The 22,494-nt window shown below is 40.3% G+C and overlaps 1 protein-coding gene across 5 annotated transcripts in view; it reads left to right on the top strand.

Moving 5' to 3' along the window:
• The window catches only part of cdhr5-rs (cadherin-related family member 5, related sequence), a 52,190-nt gene that overhangs the window by 11,734 nt on the left and 17,962 nt on the right, over positions 1-22,494 (top strand). For 4 of the 5 annotated variants that reach the window (XM_073067011.1, XM_073067006.1, XM_073067008.1 and 1 more), the window contains 9 exons: positions 2,309-2,517; positions 5,262-5,324; positions 6,116-6,208; positions 7,419-7,505; positions 12,100-12,210; positions 12,380-12,550; positions 13,820-13,910; positions 15,303-15,409; positions 20,780-20,980. In XM_073067011.1, coding sequence (XP_072923112.1) covers positions 2,309-2,517; positions 5,262-5,324; positions 6,116-6,208; positions 7,419-7,505; positions 12,100-12,210; positions 12,380-12,550; positions 13,820-13,910; positions 15,303-15,409; positions 20,780-20,980 — 1,133 coding nt within the window. The remainder of the gene's footprint in view (positions 1-2,308; positions 2,518-5,261; positions 5,325-6,115; positions 6,209-7,418; positions 7,506-12,099; positions 12,211-12,379; positions 12,551-13,819; positions 13,911-15,302; positions 15,410-20,779; positions 20,981-22,494) is intronic. The other variant, XM_073067010.1, reaches the window with a different exon arrangement.

The following is a 22,494-nucleotide window of genomic DNA, read 5'->3' as shown; positions in this document are numbered from 1 at the left end:
TAAAGGACCTCAGTCTCTTCAGGAAATAGAGACGGCTCTGACCCTTCTTGTAGACAGCTTCAGTGTTCTTTGACCAATCCAGTTTATTGTCAATTTGTATCCCCAGGTACTTGTAATCCTCTACCATGTCTACATTGACCCTTTGGATGGAAACAGGGGTCACCGGTGCCTTGGCCCTCCTCAGGTCCACCACCAGCTCCTTAGTCTTTTTCACATTAAGCTGCAGATGATTCTGCTCACACCATGTGACAAAGTTTCCCACCGTTGCCCTGTACTCTGCCTCATCTCCCTTGCTGATGCATCCAACTATGGCAGAGTCACCAGAAAACTTCTGAAGATGGCAAGACTCTGTGCAGTAGTTGAAGTCTGAGGTGTAGATGGTGAAGAGAAAGGGAGACAAGGCAGTCCCCTGTGGAGCCCCAGTGCCGCTGACCACTCTGTCTGACACACAGTGTTGCAAGTCTGCCAGTCAGGTAATCAATAATCCATGACACCAGGGAAGCATCCACCTGCATCACTGACATTCCTTGGAATGTGGAAGACTGAGTGGAGATTTGATTGAGATATACAAAATTATGAGGGGTATAGGTAGAATAAATGCAAGAAGGCTTTTTCCACTAAGGTTGGGTGGGACTACAACCAGATGTCATGGGTTAAGGGTGAAAGATGAAAAGTTAAGGGAAATATCAGGAGAAACTTCATCATTCATAAGGTCATGAGAGTGTAGAATGAGCTGCCAGCGCAAATGGTACATGCAAGATTGATTTCAATATTTAAGAGGACTTTGAATAGGTACATGGATGGTAGGGGTATGGAGGGCTATGGTCCCAGTGTAGGTTGATGGAAGTAGATAGTTTAAATGGTTTGGCATAGACTAGATGTGCCAAAGGACCTGTTTTTCTATTGAACTCTTATATAACTCTATGACTCTAATTTCAGATTTGGAAAGGTTAATGAAGTTTAGCATCAGAGTTTCACTCTTCTACAAACATCTATATGAACAAATGTTTCCTAACCTCCCTCCTGAATGGCCTGGATGTTATTCAAGGATTATGCTCCCTTGTCTTAGATTCTTTCTGCACAGAGATATATCTTCCTCTCCATTCTGTAGCTTCTTTCAAAATCTTAAACCATCAAATAACCATATATCTTATGGGGATACCAAACCTGCTTTACAAAAAGTCTTTTCATATGTAAACTTCACAGTATTGCTAACATTGCAGTGAATTTATATTGCAATATAGCAAAAATAGTATATCCTTACAAAGGTGTAGCACTGTGTGTATATGAACTTCTCTCAATGTTGCCTGATTCGATCTTTAGATTACGTTTGTAAATTATATGGCTAGTCTCCATAAATTAGTAATTTTCCCAGGACAATTGGTTATGTAATAAGGCCACTCCATTAGTCAGTAATTTCCCCTTAGTATTTGCCCAAATAAAAATTCAATCATTGGTTAGTAATCTCCTGGAGAAGATGGTATATTTTTAAAAATAAATTATGCATTATGCATTACCCACAGATATTAAGGTAATTTATACAGGATTCAGAGTTTTCTTCTCCTAGATGAGCTGCCAAGCATGGCTGATGAGCCTCATCTGCCCAGAGCGTTTGGTTTTAATGCACCAGTAACCTGTCCTTCCCTTTCTCTTGCTGGGCTTAGTAGTTAAGCCACACATGAAGGTCAGGAGCTGGACTTTGTTGTCAGAAGTTATTTCAGACTCAGGCCATTGGGAAATTTTATAGGTATTGAGAGCTTATCTCCATTCCCCCACCCCTTGGCTTTGACAACCTTAAGGAAACTTAGGGAGGAAAAATTCCTGAAAGTGACAGAAGACAAACAGGCCCATAGAAAAGAACTCTGCAGCTCCAGCAGAGCTGCGGCCTCTTAAAGGTGCAACTTTTACAACACAGATTGCCACTGCCAAATTGGTCTCGTCAACCACAGCTGGCACTGCACCACTAATGTAGGTAGCTAGGACGCAATATCCATGGTTGACCTCGACCAACACAACTTAGGATTGCAAGGCCAATGACCTACTGAGTTTCTCCAGTACTTTGTGAGTGCTGTTCAAAATTTCCACCTTTTGCAGAATTTCTTGCATTTATGAGTTGCAAGGCCAATTGTGGGGCAATAATCTTTTCAGGTCACCGCACACTTACCCATGCTGGTTGTTAACCCCACTCAAGTGACTGACCACAATGCATCATCTATCACTATGGCACTAACCTTTACCAGAAGGTAAGGGCTAAATTGTTGAATGCAGTAATGGGAATTATGAAGTATTTCCTTGTCATTTGAACCAGGTGATCTATGCTCTGGAGGGCATGACCTCTCTGTGGATATTCGAGAGAATAGTCCAGATGGAACATTCATTGCGAAGATCCCTGTGAATGGCAACCCGCTCACTGCAGAGATTCACTTGAATGTGACTGGACCAGATGTGGAATGGTTTCGAATGGAAGGAAAAGTCATCAAATTGAATGTGCTACCAAACAAACCTTTGGATCGAGAGGTACACATAAGAGGTGGAAGATTCTGGGTGTCCAGGATGGCGGAGTTGAAATTCTGAGACAAATTGATCTAGCCAAATTATTCAGGCAGATTATGGTGAAGTTAAAAAAATCCTGTACTGAATACACTGGCACTGAATGAACTAAACAGTTAAAGAAAGGCTCATTGTGCAAATTTCACTGAGTTTTTATTCCTTCCCTAAATTTCACCTGGCAAGTTTGATTGTTATGAATATCAGCACTTCTCAGGAAATTTATAGTCTGGTTCCATTTGATATCCAAGCATAAAGTCTCTTTGCTGAACCACGTGCCAACAATGCTGACACTTCTCCTTATACGTGCTCCCCTTCACGGATATCATTAGAGGGCATAAACTTGATTTCTACAGTTATTCAGATCACACACAATTGTATTTCTTGGTTGAGCCTAATGATAAGACCATAAGACATAGGAGCAGAATAAGGCCATTAACTCATTGAGTCTGTTCTGCCAGTCCGTTGTGACTGATTTATTATCCCTCTCAACCTCATTCCCCTGCCTTCCCCCTGTAACCTTTGACAACACTGATTACTCAAGAACCTAGAGTCATAGAAAACTACAGCATAGAAACAGCCCTTTGGCCCATCCTGATGTGTCTGTGCACAAGTACATATCAATTAAATAAAAGTACGCACGTAGGACATGGCTTTAACTGGCATATTCACATTGCAGTGAAGAGAGGGAGAGAATAATGTACATGCACAGACATCAGATCTATATGTAGTGTTAAAGGAGGGGGGGTTATTACTCTAAATAAAATAGATCCATACATTACACATCCTTCAATAAGATCCCTCTTCATTCATTTAAGCTCCAGTGAGTACAGGCCCAGAGCCATCAAATACTACTCATGTGTTATTTCTTTCATTACTGGGATAATTCTTTTGAACCTCCTCTGCACCCTCTCCAACACCAGCACATATTTTCTTAGATAGGGGGCCCAAAAATGCTCACAGAACTCCAAGTACAGTCTGACCAATGCCTTATGAAGCCTTAGCATTACATCCTCGCTTTTGTATTCTAGTCCTCTTGAAATGAATGCAAACATTGCATTTGTCTTCATTACCATCAACTCAAGCTGTAAATTAATCTTCAGGGAATGCTGCAGGTGGAAACCCAAGTCACTTTGCACTTCCAACTTTTGAATTTTTTCCTATTTAGAAAATTGTCAACATCTTTATGCCATCTGCCAAAGTGCATGATCAAGTACACCCCTACACTATATTTCCATCTTTGCCCATTCCTCAATCTGTCCAAACCCTGCTTCCACAGCACTACTTGTCACTCCACCAATCTTCATATTGTCTGCAAATGGCCACAAAGCCATCAATTCCATCATCCATTTAATTGACGTCCTGTAATGTGAAAAGAAGTGCCCCAACACTGACCCCTGCGGCACACTACGAGTTACTGGCAATGAACCGGAAAGGGCTCCCTTTATTCCCACTGTTTGCCTGTTGCCAGTCAGCCATGCTAGTACCTTTCCTGTAATACTATGGTCTCATATCTTGTTAGGCAATCTCGTGTGTGATACCATGTCGACGGCCTTCCGAAAGTCCAAATAAACAACATCAACTGAATTTCCTTTGTTTATCCTGCCTGTTATTTCCTCAATGAATTCCAACAGATTTTTCAGGCAAGATTTCCCCTTAATGAAACAATGCTGACTATGGTGTATTTTGTCATGTGCTTCCAGGTACCCTGAAACTTCATCCTTAATAATAAACTCCAAAATCTTTCCAACCACTGAAGTCAGGCTAACTGGCCTATAATTTTCTTCCTTCTGCCTCCGTCCCTTCTTAAAGAGTAGAGTGACATTTGCAATTTTCCAGTCCTTCAGAACCGTTCCAGAATCTAGTGATTCTTGAAAGACCATTACTAATGTCTCCACAATTTCTTCAGCTAACACTTTCAGAACACTGGGGTGTAATCCATCATATCCAGGTGACTTATCTACCTGCAGATACTTCTGCTTCCCCAGCCCCTTGTCCTTAGTAATAGCAATGCCATTCACTTCTGGCCCCTGGCACTCCCACATTTCTAGCATTCTGCCAGTGCTTTCCACAGTGAAGACTGATGCAAAATACTTAAGTACATCTGCCATTTCTTTGTCCCTCATTATTCCCTCTCCGGCATTATTTTCTATCGGTCTGATATCAACTCTTGCCTCTCTTTTACTCTTTATACAGTATATCAGAAAAAGCTTTTTGTATCCACTTTTTTATTTTTTGCTGGCTGACCTTCATATTTCACCTTTTCTCATTTCATGGCTTATTTAGTTGCCTTCTGTTGGTTTTTAAAAGCTTTCCAATCTTTTACCTTCTCACTAATTTTTGCTATATTACGTGCCCTCTTCTTTGTGTTTATGCTGCCTTTGACTTTCCTTGTCAGCCACAGTTCTCTCAACCTCCCTTTTTCATCTTTGGGATGTATCTTTCTTGCACCTTCCAATAATGCCAAAATATCTTGCCTAAATTAACTCAAAAGACATTTTTTGATATTTTTTGTGCTGAGATTACCCAAGGCCCTAATTCCAAGTTGATGTCAGATTTCTTGATAGGGAGAATTAGTTATATTTTTGTGAATGGGCCATGAACAATTTTTTACCTACACCCTCTGGAACAGTAGATGAATACACTGTGCACTGGCTATTGGATGTTATAATACCACTTGCCCTAAGATTGTGCATGTTGTGCTTCTTTAACAGCTACTGACCATCCCCTTTCTGTTTGCCATGATAAGCTGTACTGATATTGTTTCTACAGATCAGGTATGTGGATGTCTGCTACCTTATATTAATCTTGTGCCTATTTTTCTGTATCTTTGCCTGTTACTTCAATCAAAATAATTGGTAAGAATGAAAGACACATTAGGTTTATTTGTCACAAGTGCATTGAAACGTATAGTGAAATGCATCCTTTACATCAACACGTGCTCCCATGCTTCTGGCATATCCACAAATTAGTAACCCTCACCCATGCGGGAGGAAACTGGAGCAGACCTCAGAGGAAATGGGGTTGCAGAGAGAATATGCAAACTTCTTTCAGAGATCAGCAGGAATTAAACTCCAATCACTGGTGCTATAATAATGTATGCTAATCCTATGTTACCATGGTATGAGGTAGTCAGGAACCAAGTTGTTCATCAGTGCATTGGCATGGTGGTTCTACACAAAAAAAACCCCAATTTGAGACCAGTAAATATAGACTTGAATTAGGCTTATACAGTGATTCTTGGTAATTGGAATCAGGGAAGCTTACAATCCAAAAGCAGGGAATTTTGCCCACATTGGTTCTTAAAAAAATCAAGTTTGCTTGATGCTATATGGTTACATTTTGTCCACAAATCTGCATCTTCCTCCTCCTCCATCATTTTCTTTTATAATTAGTGGAATTAGCTTCTACTGCCTTATCATGTAGAATGTTTCCAATCCCAACAATTCATGACTTGCATAAAAGGCTGAAAATTGTGGAAGCTGAATGGAATGATAGTCAAATTCATTCAGATGCTAGTGCTTTATTTATGAATGAAAGAATTAGTGAAGGTTTCTGTGATTTGCAGATTGATTACAGGTTAATGGTGCAAGTCCTAAATGAAAATGATAATTCTCCAATTTTCCTGGAAGAAAGTGTTCAAGCACTCAACGTCAGTGAGGTAAGTTTATTGCCTTGTTCTTTCACGCAAAATGAAGAACTCACATTTATGTTGCCTTTTACAATTTCAGGTCATCCCAGAATGCTTTGCAGCTAATGTGCTATTTATTGAAATGTGATCAGTCAAAGTACATTTATTATCAAAGTACGTATGCCATATGCAGCCTTGAAATTTATCTTCTTGCAGACAGCTACAAAACAAGGAAACCCAATAGAATTTTAAAAAATACACACCACAAAGACAGTCAAACATCCAAAGTGTGAAAAAGAGAGAACAAATTGTGCAAACAATAAAAAATAACAAACAATCCACAGAACATGAACCTCAGAGACCCTGAAAGTAAGTTTACAGCTAAGGAGCCACACAGTCACTGCCCTGCACAGATAAATCAGCCATTTTGTGTACGATGAACCTCAACCCAGAATGTGTTTGCGTTTTGAAAAAGTCCCATGATTTTATTCAGTCCAAAGAGGGCAAACTGAGAAACCAAGAGCATAGTTTGGACTAACTCTCTAGAGCAGCATTGAAGAAGTGCCAGTCTTTAGGTAAGACTTAAACTAAGGATCCCTTAGCCTGCTCAGATGAATATAAAAGATGCTATGTCATCTTTACATCTTGATGAAAGAAAAGGAAACACACAATCTGGTCATTATCATATTGCATGTTGCACTTCCAACACTATGACAGTGAAGACATTGCAAAAAATTATTTATTTGCTCTCAAGTATTGGAATGTCCTGAGATTTAAAAAAGCTGTCATATAAATGCATTTTTTTTTCTTTGAAAAAGAAATTGGCTTTTCCACCCCTAAACCAGTGGATCCACTGCCTGCCATCAGCCAGCATGGTCATCCATGGCTCTACCATTACTATCTTGTCCAAACGCTGCTGCTGCATATCCAGACATGGTAACTGTCCCATGTCCCACTTGGCTGGGGAGAGGCATGCCAGCAAAATAAAAAAAAAACAACAGATGCTGAAAATCTAAAATAAAACTGAAAGATGCTGGAAAAATTCAACCGGTTAGGCCAAATCAGTAGGAAGAGAAAACAAGTCAATATTTCAGGCCTGTTGAGCATTACCAACATTTTCTCTTTTTTATTTTATATTTGTTTCTTTCTTCTTAATATTTCAGGATTTTAATTTCCAAAAGGTTTTGAATCATCATTAAAATCAGTTCTTTATTTTCCCTCCCCACTCTTCCACTCATAGATGACACCAGTAGGCGAGGTTCTCATCAGATTGCAGGCTCAAGATAAGGATGGTGATGGACTGATTTACATGATTAATAAGGCATCGGTAGGTAAACTCTTATACCAACTCAGAATGAGACAATTCCCTTAAAGAGGAATCAAACAAAGATCTAGCGAGTGTATCAGTGACTTGGCTTCCATCGGCACAAATGGCCAAGACCCATCATACCATTGTTGGCTCTTTCAAGCAGTTAGGTAAATAGTGAAAATCTTCCTACTTTGACTATAAAACTATAAATTATAGGAGCAGAATTAGGGCATTTGGCCCAATAAGCCTGCTCTGCAATTTCCCTCTCAAATCCAATCTTCTGCTTTCTCCCCATAACCCTTCATGCCCTGACTAATGAAGAACCTATCAAGTTCTGCCTTAAATATACCCAAATGACTTGGCCTTCACAGCCACCTGTGGCAATAAATTCCACAGATTCACCACACTCTTGTTAAAGAAATTCTTCCTCATCTCCATTCTAAATGGACATCCCTGTATTGTAAGGTTGTGTACTATGGTCTTCCGCCATTGGAAACATCTTCTCCACAATGCACTCTATTGAGCCCTTTCAAGATTTGATAGGTTTCAATGAGATACCCCTTATTTTTCAGAATTCCGATGTATAGGCCCAGGGCCATCAAAAGTTCCTCATATGATAAGCTTTTCAAACCTGGGATCATTTTTGTGAACCTTGTTTGAACCCTCTCCAATATCAGCACATTTCTTCTTAGATAAGGGGCCCAATACCACTCACAATACTACAAGTGAGGCCTCACCACTACCTTATAAAGCTGCAGAATAACATCCTTGCTTTTATATTCCAGTCCTCTTGAAATAAATGCTAACATCACATTTGTCTTCCTCACCATTGACACAACTGGCAAATTAACCTTTAGGGAATCATGCACAAGGACTCCCCAAGTCCCTTAGCACCACAGAATTTTAAATTTTCTTTCCACTGAGAAAATAGACTGTTTATTTCTTCTACCAAAGTGCATGACCATACACTTCCCAATACTGCCACTTCTTTGCCCGTTCTCCTAGTCTGTCTGGTCTCCTTGTTTCCTCAAAAACTACCTGCCATTCCACCTATCTTCACATCTTCTGCAAACTTGGCCAAAAAGCTATCAATTCCATTATCCAAATCATTGACATATAACGGAAAAAGAATCGGTCCCAACACAGAACCCTGAAGAAAGCCACTGGTCACCACCAGCCAACCAAAAAGGCTCCCTTTATTCCCACTCTTTGCCTGCTGCCAATCACCCAATTCTCTATCCATGCAAATATCATTCCTGTAATACTATGGGCTCTTAACTTGTTAAGCAGACTCATGTATGGCACCGTGTCAAAGACCCTATGAAACCTAAGGACACAGCATCAACTGATTCTCCTTTATCTGTCTTGATGTTATTTCTTCAAAGAAATCCATCAGATTTGTCAGGCAAGACTTTCTCTTAAGGAAACCATGCCAATTTTGGTCTATTTTATCATGTGCCTCCAAGTACCCCAAAACCATAATCTACTCCAATATCTTCCCAACCACTGAGGTGAGACTAACTGGCCTATGATTTCCTTTCTTCTGCCTCTCTCCCTTCTTGAAGAGTGGAGGGCATTTTCAATTTTCCAGTCCTTCAGAACCATACCAGAACCTAATGATTCTTGATAGATCATTACTAATGTCTTCACAATCTACCCCCTGACATTCTTGAAATTACAGCATTTTGCTAGTGTCTTCCAAGGTGAAGACTAATGCAAAATAGTTATTCAGTTTGTCTGCCATTTCCTTGTCCCCAATTTCCATCTCTCTAGCATCATTTTCTAGCAATCTGATATCTATTCTCACCCCCATTTATTCTTTATACAGCTGAAGAATCTTCTGGTATATTCTTTAATATTATTGGCTAGCTTACCTTTGTATTCCATCTTTCCTTTAAGATTCATTTAGTTGCCTCCTGTTGGTTTCTAAAAGCTTCCCAATCCTCCAACTTCCCACTAATTTTGCTGTATTATATTCCTATGTTTTTTTTTGCATTGGCTTTGACTTCCCTTGTCAGCCTCTTGTGGAATACATCTTTTTTTGGGATATATCTACTCTGTGCATTCCAAATTGCTTCAAGAAAATCTAGCCATTGCTGTTCTGCCATCATCCCTGCTATCCCCTTCCAATCAATTTTGGCCAACTCCTCTCTCATGCCTCTGTAATTTCCTTTACTCCATTGTATACTGATACATCTGATTTTAGCTCCTTCTTCTCAAATTGCAGAGTGAATTCTATAATACTATGATCACTGTCCCCAAAGGGTTCCTTTACCTTAAGCTCTCTAATTAATTCCTCTTCATTGCAGAACACCCATTCTAGAATAGCTGATCCCTAGTGGCTTCAACCACAAGCTGCTCTAAAAAGCCATCTTGTAGGGATTCTGTAAAGTCCCCTTCTTGGGATCCAACACCAACCTGATCTTCCCAATCTACCTGCATATTGACATGCTCAAGACTGCCCCATCCTCAGCCCTATCACTCCAGTTTCCATCCACCTGCCAAATTAGTTTAAACTCTCCAAAACACCTCTAGCAAACTTACCTGCCTATATTGAACCCCCCCCCCCCCCCCCGCATTTGGGTGTAACCCATTCCTTTTGTGCAGGTAGTGACTTCCCTAGAAGAGGTCCCAATGATCCAGAAATCTGAACCCCTGTCCTTGCACCAATTCCTCAGCCACACATTTATCTGTCCAATGCGCCTTACCCTCACTGGTGCCGGCACAGGCAGCAATCCAGAGATTACTACCCTGGAGGTTCTGCTTTTCAGCATTCTATCTATCTCCCTAAAATCTCTCTTCAGGACCTCCATACCTTTCCTACCTATGTCACTGGTGCCAATATGTACCAAGATTTCTCAACCCTCCTGTTTAAAATGTCAAGGCTCCGATCTGAGATGTTCCTGACCCTGACGTCTGGGAGGCAACACACCATCGGGTTTATCTATCCTATCCACAGGATCTCATCTCTATTCCTCTAACTATGGACTCTCATATGAATACAATGGTCCTCTTCACCTCTCTTCTCTTCTGAACCACAGCACCAGGTTCAGTACCAGAGATTTGCTCAGTGTGCCTCCCCCCCCTCCCCCACCATAGCTTCTCTCAACAGCATCCAAAACAGTTTACTTATTTTTGAGGTGGATGACCACAGGGGTATTCTGTACTAGTTACCCATTTCATTTTCTTTTCCTGACAGTTACCTGCATCCTGCAAACCTGTAGCTCCTAACTATCACTTCCTCAGCCTCCCGTATGAGCTGAAGGTTATCAAGCTGTAGCTCCAGTTCCTTTGCTTATTCTCAGAGGAGCTGCAGCTCAGTGCACCTGGTGCAGGTGTGGTTAACCAGGAGACTGGAGGTTTTCCAGAATTCCCAGGTCTCACGCAATGAACACAACCTAGCTCCTAGAGCCAGTCTCACTGCACTAACTGCGCCCTAACAGATGAGGAATGAAGAATAAAGAAGAAGAAGAAACTTATCAGATACTTACCTTGCTCAAACCTGATGAGCCAAAGCCACTCCTACACTGGCCCACACACACAATGGTCACTCCATTTGCCCCTGCCTTATTTTTTTCCACCCTTTCTAATGAATCCTCTTCACTGATTGGATTTTTAAAAAAAACCCACAGCACAATACAGGCCCTTCGGTCCACAAAGTTGTGCCGAACATGTCCCTACCTTAGAAATTACTCGGCTTACCCATAGCCCTCTATTTTTCTAAGCTCCATGTACCTATCCAAAAGTCTCTTAAGACCCTATCGTATCCACCTCCACCACCATTGCTGGCAGCCCATTCCACGCACTCACCACTCTCTGAGTAAAAAAACTTACCCCTGACATCTCCTCTGTACCTACTCCCCAGCACCTTAAATCTGTGTCTTCTTGTGGCAACATTTCAGCCCCGGGAAAAAGCCTCTGACTATCCACACAATCAATGCCTCTCATCAGTCCAAACTCTGAAAACTGCCTTTTTAAATCTTCAATCTTGGACCTGCGCAAAGTTGTCACTTCTTGTCGTGCTTCCATTTTCCTGATTGGGTACAGTCCACATTACTTCAGGTTCCCTTTTAAACTATTTAGTCAATTCCCTTTCAAAAGTTACTATTTCACTTGATTTGATGATACGTCAGGTTCTAATAATTTAGTCTGGTTTTTGATCTCCATGTTTGCTTTGTAAACTAGCTTCAATCTGCAATATCTGTCTACTAATGCTCTCATAGATGGTAACATGCATTAATTATTTAGAATATCTACCATTAAGTTTCTAAGTAAGCTAGTCTTTTCGAGGTTGACAATCTCAAACTAGTGTCTGAAAGGATCAGGTTTGTATTAAAATAAAAGCAGGATGTACTCTAGGAACAGAAGTTGTACCTTTTACTTGGAGATATAAAGTAGGTGTAAAGAACACAAATTTCAAAAATCAACACACCATGCTGAAAAATTACAAAAAGATATGTAGTCTGCTAATGGAAAGTCCCATTTTACAAGAGTCCCAGCAAAGTGCCCTAAATAAGTATTTGATTAAATTGGAGAGGCATTCTCTGCCTCTATGCTTGCTGATGGATGAATGATGTCTTTCATTTTATCACTTTCTACCCTTGTGTTGTAGAATGATGCAGAATTCTTCAGGATTGACTTGCCAAGTAGTGGGAAAGTCCTACTGTCCCAGCCCCTTGATTATGAGGTCAAGAAACAATTGGATCTACAAGTTTATGCCATGGTATGAAAACTCACTTATCTTACTTATTTTTGTTCTAGATTCTGTCTGCTGTGTCCTAATGAACTAGAGGATTGAGCTCATGGAATAATATCAAGAGTTCCTTCCTGAGATCATGTCCCTCCTGACTTAGTTGTTTTAGCACTGAAACACTTTCTTTGCCATCCGACAGGAAATGAATACTGAGGAGAGGTACAACACAACAGCAAAAATTGCTATTAGTGTGTTGGATGGAGATGATCAATACCCAAGATTTCTTCCATGCAACTTCCTGTTACACAAGAAGACAAGGATTTGTGTCAATCCAGTCTATAGAGGAAATGTCACTGAAGCAAAGCTGCCGGTAAGGGGAAATCTTACAAGTAGGAGAAGGATCACTTCTGAAAATTCAGCACAGGATCATCATGGCCCAAAACAACCATTACTTAACATAGTTTCCTCGTCATTACTCATGTGGGGTTCAGTGCAGTTAGTCACCTTGTACTGAAGAACTTCAGGAATTTTTCTCCTGCTCAGTGCTATCAGAAGAAATGTTACAAGACAAAATTTACACTATTCATTAACTTTCTTTTAATGCTTTTATTCTTTATCTATAAAAATATTGGATAAATGGTAAAAGTCTCTTTAACTGGCAGTCAACCATCACTCCAAATTCATAATAAAGAACCTATTTTTATCCCACTTAGTATAAGAAAGAAGGAGACAGGATGTTTCATAACATGACACATTTTAAGTGATCAACTGCATTTTTGCAGTAGTTGCGTGGTTTAAGACAGGTCTTGTGCTTAAAACTGCAGGAAAATATACTACGAGGGAAAATAATCCAATTATAACTATCTTCATGGGGTTTCCAACACTACTAAAGATAATTTGGATGTTATATTCTGATGTAAAATGGTGCTATAGAAGGTAATTATTAGAGAAGAAAATGTATTTAAAACTCATTTAAGAATGCCTCAATTAAGTGTTCAGATTAAGAGAAAGGAGCATTGCTGGTTCTCCGAATGTCTTAGCAATTCAAATTTCCTAGAAGTAAGCATGTTCCATAGGAAGTGTTGCACTGCTAGAACTGTTATCTTTCTGAACAGATATTAAACCGAAGTCCTCCGTGCTGCACAATAAATTCAAAAGACTCTACGGTATTATTTCAAAGAATTTATCCTGGTTAATATATAGATAGAAAGTCCCTCAATAATGATATGCAACACGTGAGAGCTTGATGTGCTAAAGTTGGCTATTTACTGTGTAAGGAAAATGATAACCTCACATTATTTAGCTGGTTGGAAGATCCTGAGAAAATGCAGTCATATCTTCATTCTGATTTAATGTTATATAGCCAATATCATCCAGAGACACAGAAAAATGGGCTGGGAACTGGATAATGCCGCTCTGATGCAATAGGAAGTGCTGTTGCAAATATAGATTTGAGATAATGAGTTTGGATCCTGTAGGGATAGTTTATCTAATTGATGCTGGAGTTCACCTATCAATGACAGTACAAAATGGGAGGTGACCAAATTCCAATATTGTTTAGATCACTTTGACAAAATTACTTATCAGCAAGGCAAGTGTTCCCTAAGTTTGCTGATTTCAGTCTTTTTTTCTATTACAGTATCATGCTCTCCAGCTCTCCCCAGGACCCTTATTAGCTAAGGATGGAGACAAGGGGCTTCAGACACCAGTTGCATACTCAATTCTTGCAGGTCTGAACTCTAAAAGGCAACCAGATCAGTGCATGCGCTTGAAATATTATCTTGCTTGAAATACTTCTGAAATAAAATTCTCAACATAAAGTAGAGTGGAAGGTAGCTATCAGTGCTATCACTGAAAGCCTTCAGATGAGGTGTAGTTATGCTGAGCAGCGACGAGGTCAGTAGGTGAGCTCGGCTGATAATTGTATTTATTTATTTAAAAATACAGCATGGAGTAGCCCCCTTGGGCACTTCGAACCCTTGACTTAACACTAGCATGATTATGAGACAATATACAATGACCAATTAAGCTACGAACTGGTATGTCATTGGACTGTAGAAGGAAACTAGAGCATCTGGAGAATGCCTACATATTCCACAGGGAGGATGTACAGACTCTTTACAGAGGATGCTGGGATTGATCACTAACCTCTGATGGCCTGAGCTGTAAAAGCATTGTGCTAAGTGCTACACTAACATGGAGCCATTGTAGCTACCATTGAATGCTCAGTTGCAGTGAAGTTTCAGGGCCCATGCTGATACTGGCATGGAACAGCATGAGAACAGTTTGTTTCTGGGAATAGAAACTTTTGGGTCTGACAATCATGTTCACTTCAACGGGTGAGATTGGGTCTGATCTCAGCGGCGTGTTCTGGAGTGCATAAATGAGGGACCTCAAGTAAAAAAAACTCAATAATTGAGTTGAATCTCACAAAAAGAAGTTCTGAGGTGAAAAACTCAAAATGCTGGAGGTAGTCAGCAAGTGAGGCAGCATCTATGGAGGGGAAATAAACTGTCAGTGTTTTGGGCCGAGACCCTTCATCAGGCCTGGAAGGAAGGAGGCAGAAGCCAGAATAAGAAGATGGAGGAGGAGATCTGGCAAGTGATAGGTAAGATCAGGTAATGGGATGGATTTATGAGTGGGGGAGGTGGGATGAAGTAGGAAGCTTGAGATGATAAGTGGAAATGGTAAGAAGCTGAAGAAGAAAGATTCTAATAGGAGCAGACAGTGAGTGGACCATGGAAAAAAAGGAAGTTGGAGGTAATCCAGAGGGCACTGAGGAGGGATGAAAAGTTAACCAGAATGGGGAATGAGAAAAAAAGAGAAGCGGAATGGGGTAGTAATTACGGGAAGTTAGAGAAATCGAGGTTGAGGTTAAAATAGTGAAGCTGCAGAAGGTGGGCTGTTCACCATTGGGAGAATTGAGATCCAGTCTGGGGTCTAGTGTGTAAATGCAGTCTGGCAATTGGAGAGATGGTTTTCAGTTTTTGTCATTGAATCTGGGACCAGCGAAGTGAGAGGTGGGAAACTTGAGCAGGACAACTAGGGATCACACTCAGTGCATGGAGTGGAATAGTCAGTGAGAAAGGGCGCTGGGTCTCACTGTTCCTTCTTTTCTCTAGGCGATGACAATGGTAGATTTGAAGTCAACAATATCACTGGAGCAATAATGATGAGGTGGCCAGTCCGGAGTTTCGTGAAGACACCCATGTTCACTCTGACTGTCATGGTAAAAATAATAGTATTAATAATGATTTATAGCTTTTAAAAAATCAGTGTGACTATGATTGTTTCTGGTTGTTCAAGCCTTTAACCCAGCAAATGTATAATTGACAGAATTATGCAGGAGCACCTACTGGCCTGTAACTTGCTCACTGATGATCACTTTCAGTTTTCCAAGGAATGACTCAGCTCCGCACCTCATCAAAGCTTTGCTTTAAATGTACACAAGGAGATTAATTTGTGAGGTGAGATGCGGAGAGTTGAAATTAACTGCCCATGACTTCAAGAGAGCACCTGGATGTGTGGTTTCAAAGAACCCCAAGGGAATTGAGAATAACGGCAATCATGGCAAAAACTCTTCACTAGCAAGAAAGAAGACTGTTGTGGTTCTAGAAGCCAACTATCTCAGTTCTAGGACATCACCACAAAGCAGGACAGTATCCTGGCCCAAAAGATCTTCACAAACAAGAGAAAATCTGCAGATGCTGAAAATCTGAGCAACACACAGAAAACGCTGGAGGAACTCAGCAGGCTAGGCAGCATCTATGGAAAAGAGTACAGTGGACGTTTCAGGCCAAAACCCTTCAGCAGGACTGGAGGGAAGAAAGGTGAGGAGTAGATCCTTCCTCCTTCAGGTTTCACCCATCACCTGGTGGTTCTCTCCCTCCCCCCCCCCGACCTTTTAAATCTACTGCTCAGCTTTTTTCATCAAGTCCTAAATGTCAACTTTACTTCTTGCCATAGATGCTGTCTGGTCTGCTGAGCTCCTCCAGCGTTTTGAGGGTGTTCCTCCATCATAAAATCTGAAGTGAGAATGTCTGTTGATGATCGCACAAGTTAATTCCCATTTGCATCTACAATGTAGCAGACTAGTGCAGTATACAGGATGGTATAGGCAAAATTGAGACAAGATTGATAAATGGAAATGAACATATCTGAAAAAATCCCTGGATCCCCTCTTTTACAACACTGTGGGAATACTTTCACACAAGGGCTGCAACTGTTTATTGAGAGAAAGAAATATATTGATGATTGATAGGATGGGGTGGAGTAGGATGGGAGGAAAGTTCTTGTGTGGCTTCAACAAAGGTTTAAGCAATTTGGCAATATTTGAATGTTTCTATGCTAAAGGTCAACGGATGAAGCCCAGGGATCAAACCCATAGGTTACCCAGAATAAAAAGATTAAAATTCTGGACACCCTCAGCAGGTCAGGTGGCATCTGTAAGTCTGATCCAAAGAACCCAGTATGAACTAGGAAACATTGGTAATATACTTAAGAGTGAAATGGAGGCCGTAAGTAACAACGGACTGCAAATTTTTTCAAACAAGTTGTTTCCTCAGAATTTTTTTTGTAATTACGATAGACCACTTGAAGCCAAACACAAATATAATTTCAGACTACTTGTATCGTGTCGTAATGTGGAGAAACAAAAAAAGTTAACTTTTATTGGATATAATGCATTTAATTGCATAATGGTGCTGATGCTTTGCAATAATTTAACTGAGCTAAAAATATTTTGTTGATGATTCTCATTTGTACTCTGTATTTGGGGCTTCTCACTTAAGTGTCCAACAATAATCTGTCAGCTTTTATAGATTCCAGTTGTCCTGATATAATTTCTCCATGACCACAAAATCCCTGCTGAAACTATTTACCATGTTCATCACTGATAGCACCAAGATTTGCAGGGACCAAGTCTAAATGGGAATGCAGAGAATGATTCTTTAGTGACATGTTGCACTTCAAGGTTTTGAATGCTTGAAGCATGTTGTCAACCAGCTGCACGTAGTTTGGTACTCTGTAGTTGTCAAGAAAATTTTCAATATCTTTGAATGCCTTGCTTGCGACTTTCTCTGGGTCCACAAGAAGTTCTTCAGATTGCCTGTCATTGATGACCTGTTTGATTTGTGGACCAACGAAAATGCCTTCCTTATTCTTGGCATCAGTTATTCTGGGACACATCTGTGTCAAATATTAAATCCTTCATGGAAATTTTTGTGCCTGCTGGCAGCAGATTCTATCCTTGCAGTCTTGAACCCAATAATACTGCTTTTGCCTTTGACAAACCCAAGTCTCTGACCAGGTCATTTAACTCAGATTGAGTTATCAGATGAGGCTCACTAGACATAAAGAGTGAAAATCTGTATCAGCCTCAGTGTTGTTTTTCATTCCTGGCTTGTGCATCATGGCATCTTTGTCTGCCTCCTCCAGACTCCATGTCTCTGCTGGTTTCGGTACCGCAAGACTATTGTCAAAGGTCTCAGGGCTGAAGGGAGATTGGTGTATTCAATAGATTTCATGTTTTTAAGCAGGCACATCCATCAGACAGAAGTAGCAGTCTGTCATATGATCCTTCTGCTCTCACCATATCATCGGGACAGCAAACAACATTGACTTTTGAGAACCTCTGAGCGAAGCTCTACGATTGAGAGATTATGTTGCACAACAAATATGAGGAGTCCAGGCTTTGACTTAGTCGTCAATATTGTACCCAAAATAGAGCTCATAGGCTTTCTTAATAAGAAGAGTCAAGTTCTGCCTTTGAGATTTAAGTGTATACTCACTTCAAATCCTCCATCTTTGAGATTGTGGAGGCATTAGTAATGATCTTTAAAAAATAATTGGTCTCTGGCATGGTACCATGGAATACCAGAGACCAATTATTCACCAAATAATTGGTCATGGCATGGTCTCTGGCATGGAAATGTCACTCCACTCTTTAATAAAGGAGGAAGGCAGCAGAAAGAAAAGTATAAACCAGTTAGCCTGACGTCAGTGGTTGGGAAGATGTTGGAGCCAATTGTTAAGGATGAGGCTATGGAGTTCTTGGTGACACAGGATAAGATAGGACAAAGTCAGCATGGTTTCCTTAAGGGGAAATCTTGACTGAGCCTGTTGGAATACTGTGAGGAGATTACAAGTAAGAGGATGCAGTGGATGTTGTATATTTGGACCTCATAAGGCCATTGACAAGGTGCCACACATGAGGCTGCTTACCATGTTAAGAGCCCATGGAATTACAGGGAAGTTACTGGCTTGTTTAGTGCATTAGCTGATTGGTAGGGGGCAGTGACTGGGAATAAAAGGATCCTTTTCTGGTTGGCTGCCAGTTACTAGAGGTGTTCTGCAGGGGTCAGTGCTCGAATGGCTTCTTTTGATGCTGTATATCAATGATTTAGATGATGGAGTAGATGGCTTTGTTGCCAAGTTTGCAGTTGATATGAAGATTGGTGGAAGGGCAGGTAGTGTTGAGGAAACAGGTAGGCTGCAGAAGGACATAAGACAGTTTTGGAAAATGGGCAAGAAAGTGGCAAATAAAATACAGTGTTGGAAAATGCATGGACTTGCACTTTAGTCGGACAAATAAACATTCAGACTCTTATCTAAATGGGAAGGAAATCCAAAAATCCATGATGCAAATGACTTGGGAGTCCTTGAACACCCTAAAGGTTAACTTGCAGCAATGGATAACTAAGGAACTAAAGGAAGGCATCAAACTAAAAGCTCATGTGTACAAAGTCACCCAGAGTAATGGGAAACTGGAAAATTGAAAAACCTTTAAAAAGCGACAAAGAACTACTAAGCGAGCAATAAAGAAAGGGAAGGTAGATTATGAAAATAAACTAGTACAAAATATAAAAAGGGATATTGAAAGTTTTTATAATTATATAAAGCAGAAAAGGGTGGCCAAAGTGAACACAGGTCCCTTGGAGGACAAGAAGGGGGAATTGATAATGGGTAATGAGGAAATGGCTGAAGCTTTGAATGACTATTTTGTATTGGTTTTCATGGTGGAGGACACGTCTAACATGTCGAAGAGATATGATATGGATGTGATGGGAGGTGAGGACCTTGATAGAATAGCTATCATTAAAAGGGTAGTGTTGAGGAAAACTTGGGGGCCTGAAGATAGACAAATCTCCTGGTCCTGATGGAATGCATCCAAGGGTATTGAAAGAAATGGTAGAATTATAGTTGAGGATTTGGTGATAATTTACCAAAATTCTCTGGACTCTGGGCAGGTCCTGGAGGATTAAAAGAAGGTGTTTGTTATGTCACTGCTCAAAAAAAGTATGTAGGCAAAAGGCAGTTAACTATAGGCCAGTTAGTTTAACATCTGTAGTTGGGAAAATTCAGAAGGATGGGAGGAGATCTTATAGAAACATAAAATTATGGAGCGATAGATAAGATAAAGGCAGGAAAATTGTTTCCACTGGTGGGTGAGACTAGAACTAGGGGATATAGCCTCAAGATTTGAGGGAGTAAATTTAGGATCGAGATGAGGATGAACTGCTTTTCTCAAAGAGTAGTGAATCTGTGGAATTTTCTGCCCAATGAAGCAGTGGAGACTACCTCAGTAAATGTACAAGGGGTGATTGATAAGTTCCTGGCCTAAGGTAAAAGGAGTCAATTTTAGAAAACCTAGCACATTTATTTTTCAACATAGTTCCCTCCTACATTTATATACTTAGTCCAGTGGTCGTGGAGCATACGGATCTTGGACCTCCAGAAAGTGTCCACAACAGCAGGTAAGTTCATGGCCTAAGATAGAAGGAGATGAGTTATACAGCTCTCTTTATATGCACATGCAGTTCAACTCTTTGAGTGATTATGCAGAAAGTTTGAAGTTAGTAACTCATCAGGGGTGATTGATAAGTTCATGGTCTAAGGTAGAAGGACATGAGTCATTAACTTCAAACTTCCTGCATAATCACTCTAAGAGTTGACCTGCATGTGCATATAATGAGAACTGTATAACTCATCTCCTTCTACCCCAGGCCACAAACTTATCAATCACCCATCTGTGGACACTTTCTGGAGGTCCAAGATCCGTATGCTCCACGACCACTGGACTAAGTGTGTAAATGTAGGAGGGGACTATGTTGAAAAATAAATGTGCTAGGTTTTCTAAAATTGATTCCTTCTACTTTAGGCCACAAACTTATCAATCACCCCTTGTAGCTAAGACAAGGTTAGATATATTTTTGCATTGTAGGGAGATTGTGGGTTATGGGGAGAAGGATGGTAGGTGGAGATGAGTCCATGGTCAGATCAGCCATGATTTTATAGAATGGCGGAGCAGGCTCTAAGGGCCAGATGGCATACTTGTGCTTCCATTTCTTATGTTCTTATGTTTTCAGGTTACTTTGTGGGCAACATTTTTATTGAGTGAATTATGAATTGAATTAACAAACATAGGTGATTTCAAAATATGGTGTGTTTTATGAGAATTTCATAGTGACTTTCATGATCAGCAGCCCCAAATCCATAAGGAACACCTAAAATTATTACAGAAGCAAAATGATTGTTGTCCAGTGTATTTAGAGGGACAGCATCTCTCTGATTCTGCATTACATTAATGTCTTTCCTCCAGGCCTCCCAAGTCGATGATTCCACTAAGTACACAGTGACAACAGTGCTGATTCGCATTTTGGCCCCGAATCGCTATCGGCCACGGTTTAAAACCATCGAGTACGAGGGATTCATTCAGGAGCAGCCAAACTCACTTACCCTGGTAGTTACTTATAGCAATAAACTCTTAATGCTAGAAGCAATAGACCAGGATTTCAAAAATGTGAGTGAAATTATATTTTTGTTTTATGTGTTTCTTTAGCTACTATTAAAAAATTCAAATGAAACATTGAACTGGGACATTTAGCCCCCTGCTTGGGTGCATGTGAAAGATCAAAAGGCAGTTTTCAAAGACTTTTCCAACTCTTCAATGCATATAGAAGGGGAGCAAAAAATTAATCAGTTTTACAGAATCTTTTTCTATTTTACCTCACTGAACCATAAAGGCGAGCCATCTGGCCCATTATGAATAGATCTTTGAAAGAGCTTTCCACTGGGCACATTCACCTGCCTTTCCCATTGTTTGAGACCATTTCTGAAGTATCAAATTCATATCTGAGTTCCAAAACTCAGGAAAACTATTACACATGAAAATACTGGAAATACTCAGCAGGTCTGGAGAGAAAAATGGGGTTACCTTTTCATGTCCATGTCTCTTCATCAGAACTCAGAAAAGACATGGATTTCAGCAAGACATGATAGCATTGGAAAGGGATAGGAACAGACAAGTTAGGAAAGTGTTTAATTGGAGTAAGGAGAAATATGAAGCTATCAGGCAGGAACTTGGAAGCATAAATTAGGAACAGATGTTCTCAGGGAAATGTACAGAAGAACTGTGGCAAATATTCAGGGGATATTTGCATGGAGTTCTGCATAGGTATGTTCCAATGAGACAGGGAAAGGATGGTAGGGTACAGGAACCGTGGTGTACAAAGGCTGTTATAAATCTAGTCAAGAGGAAGAGATTACAAAAGGTTCAAAAAACTAGGTAATGATAGAGATCTGGAAGATTATAAGACTAGCAGGAAGGAGCTTAAGAAAGAAATTTGGAGAGCCAGAAGGAGCCATGAGAAGACCTTGGCAGACAGGATTAAGGAAAACCCCAAGGCATTTGACAGGTATGTGAAGAGCAAGAGGATAAGGCATGAGAGAATAGGACCAATCAAATGTGACAGTGGAGAAGTGTGTATGGAACCAGAGGAGATAGCAGAGATACTTAATGAATACTTTGCTTCAGTATTCACTATGGAAAAGGATCTTGGCAATTGTAGGGATGACTTGCAGTGGACTGAAAAGCTAGAGCATATAGATATTAAGAAAGAGGATGTGCTTTTGGAAAGCAACAAATTGGATAAGTCACTGGGACTGGATGAGGTGTACCACAGGCTACTGTGGAAGGCAATGGAGTAGATTGCTGAGCCTCTAGCTATGATCTTTGCATCATCAGTGGGGATGGGAGAGGTTCCGCAGGATTGGAGGGTTGAGGATGCTGTTCCCTTATTCAAGAGAGTAGAGATAGCCTAGGAAATTATAGACCAGTGTTATTATTTCTTATTTCAGTGGTTGGTAAGTTGATAAAGAAGATCCTGAGAGGCAGGATTTATGAACATTTGGAGAGGCATAATATAATTAGGAATAGTCAGCATGGCTTTGTGAAAGGCAGGTCATGTCTTATGAGCCTGATTGAATTTTTTGAGGATATGTCTAAACACATTGATGAAGGTAGAGCAGTAGATG

The sequence above is a fragment of the Hemitrygon akajei genome, chromosome 14 (assembly GCF_048418815.1).
Source record: "Hemitrygon akajei chromosome 14, sHemAka1.3, whole genome shotgun sequence".
Classification (NCBI taxonomy): domain Eukaryota; kingdom Metazoa; phylum Chordata; class Chondrichthyes; order Myliobatiformes; family Dasyatidae; genus Hemitrygon; species Hemitrygon akajei.
The sequence above is the reverse complement of the archived record's forward strand: the minus strand, read 5'-3'. Positions and strand labels throughout refer to the sequence as shown.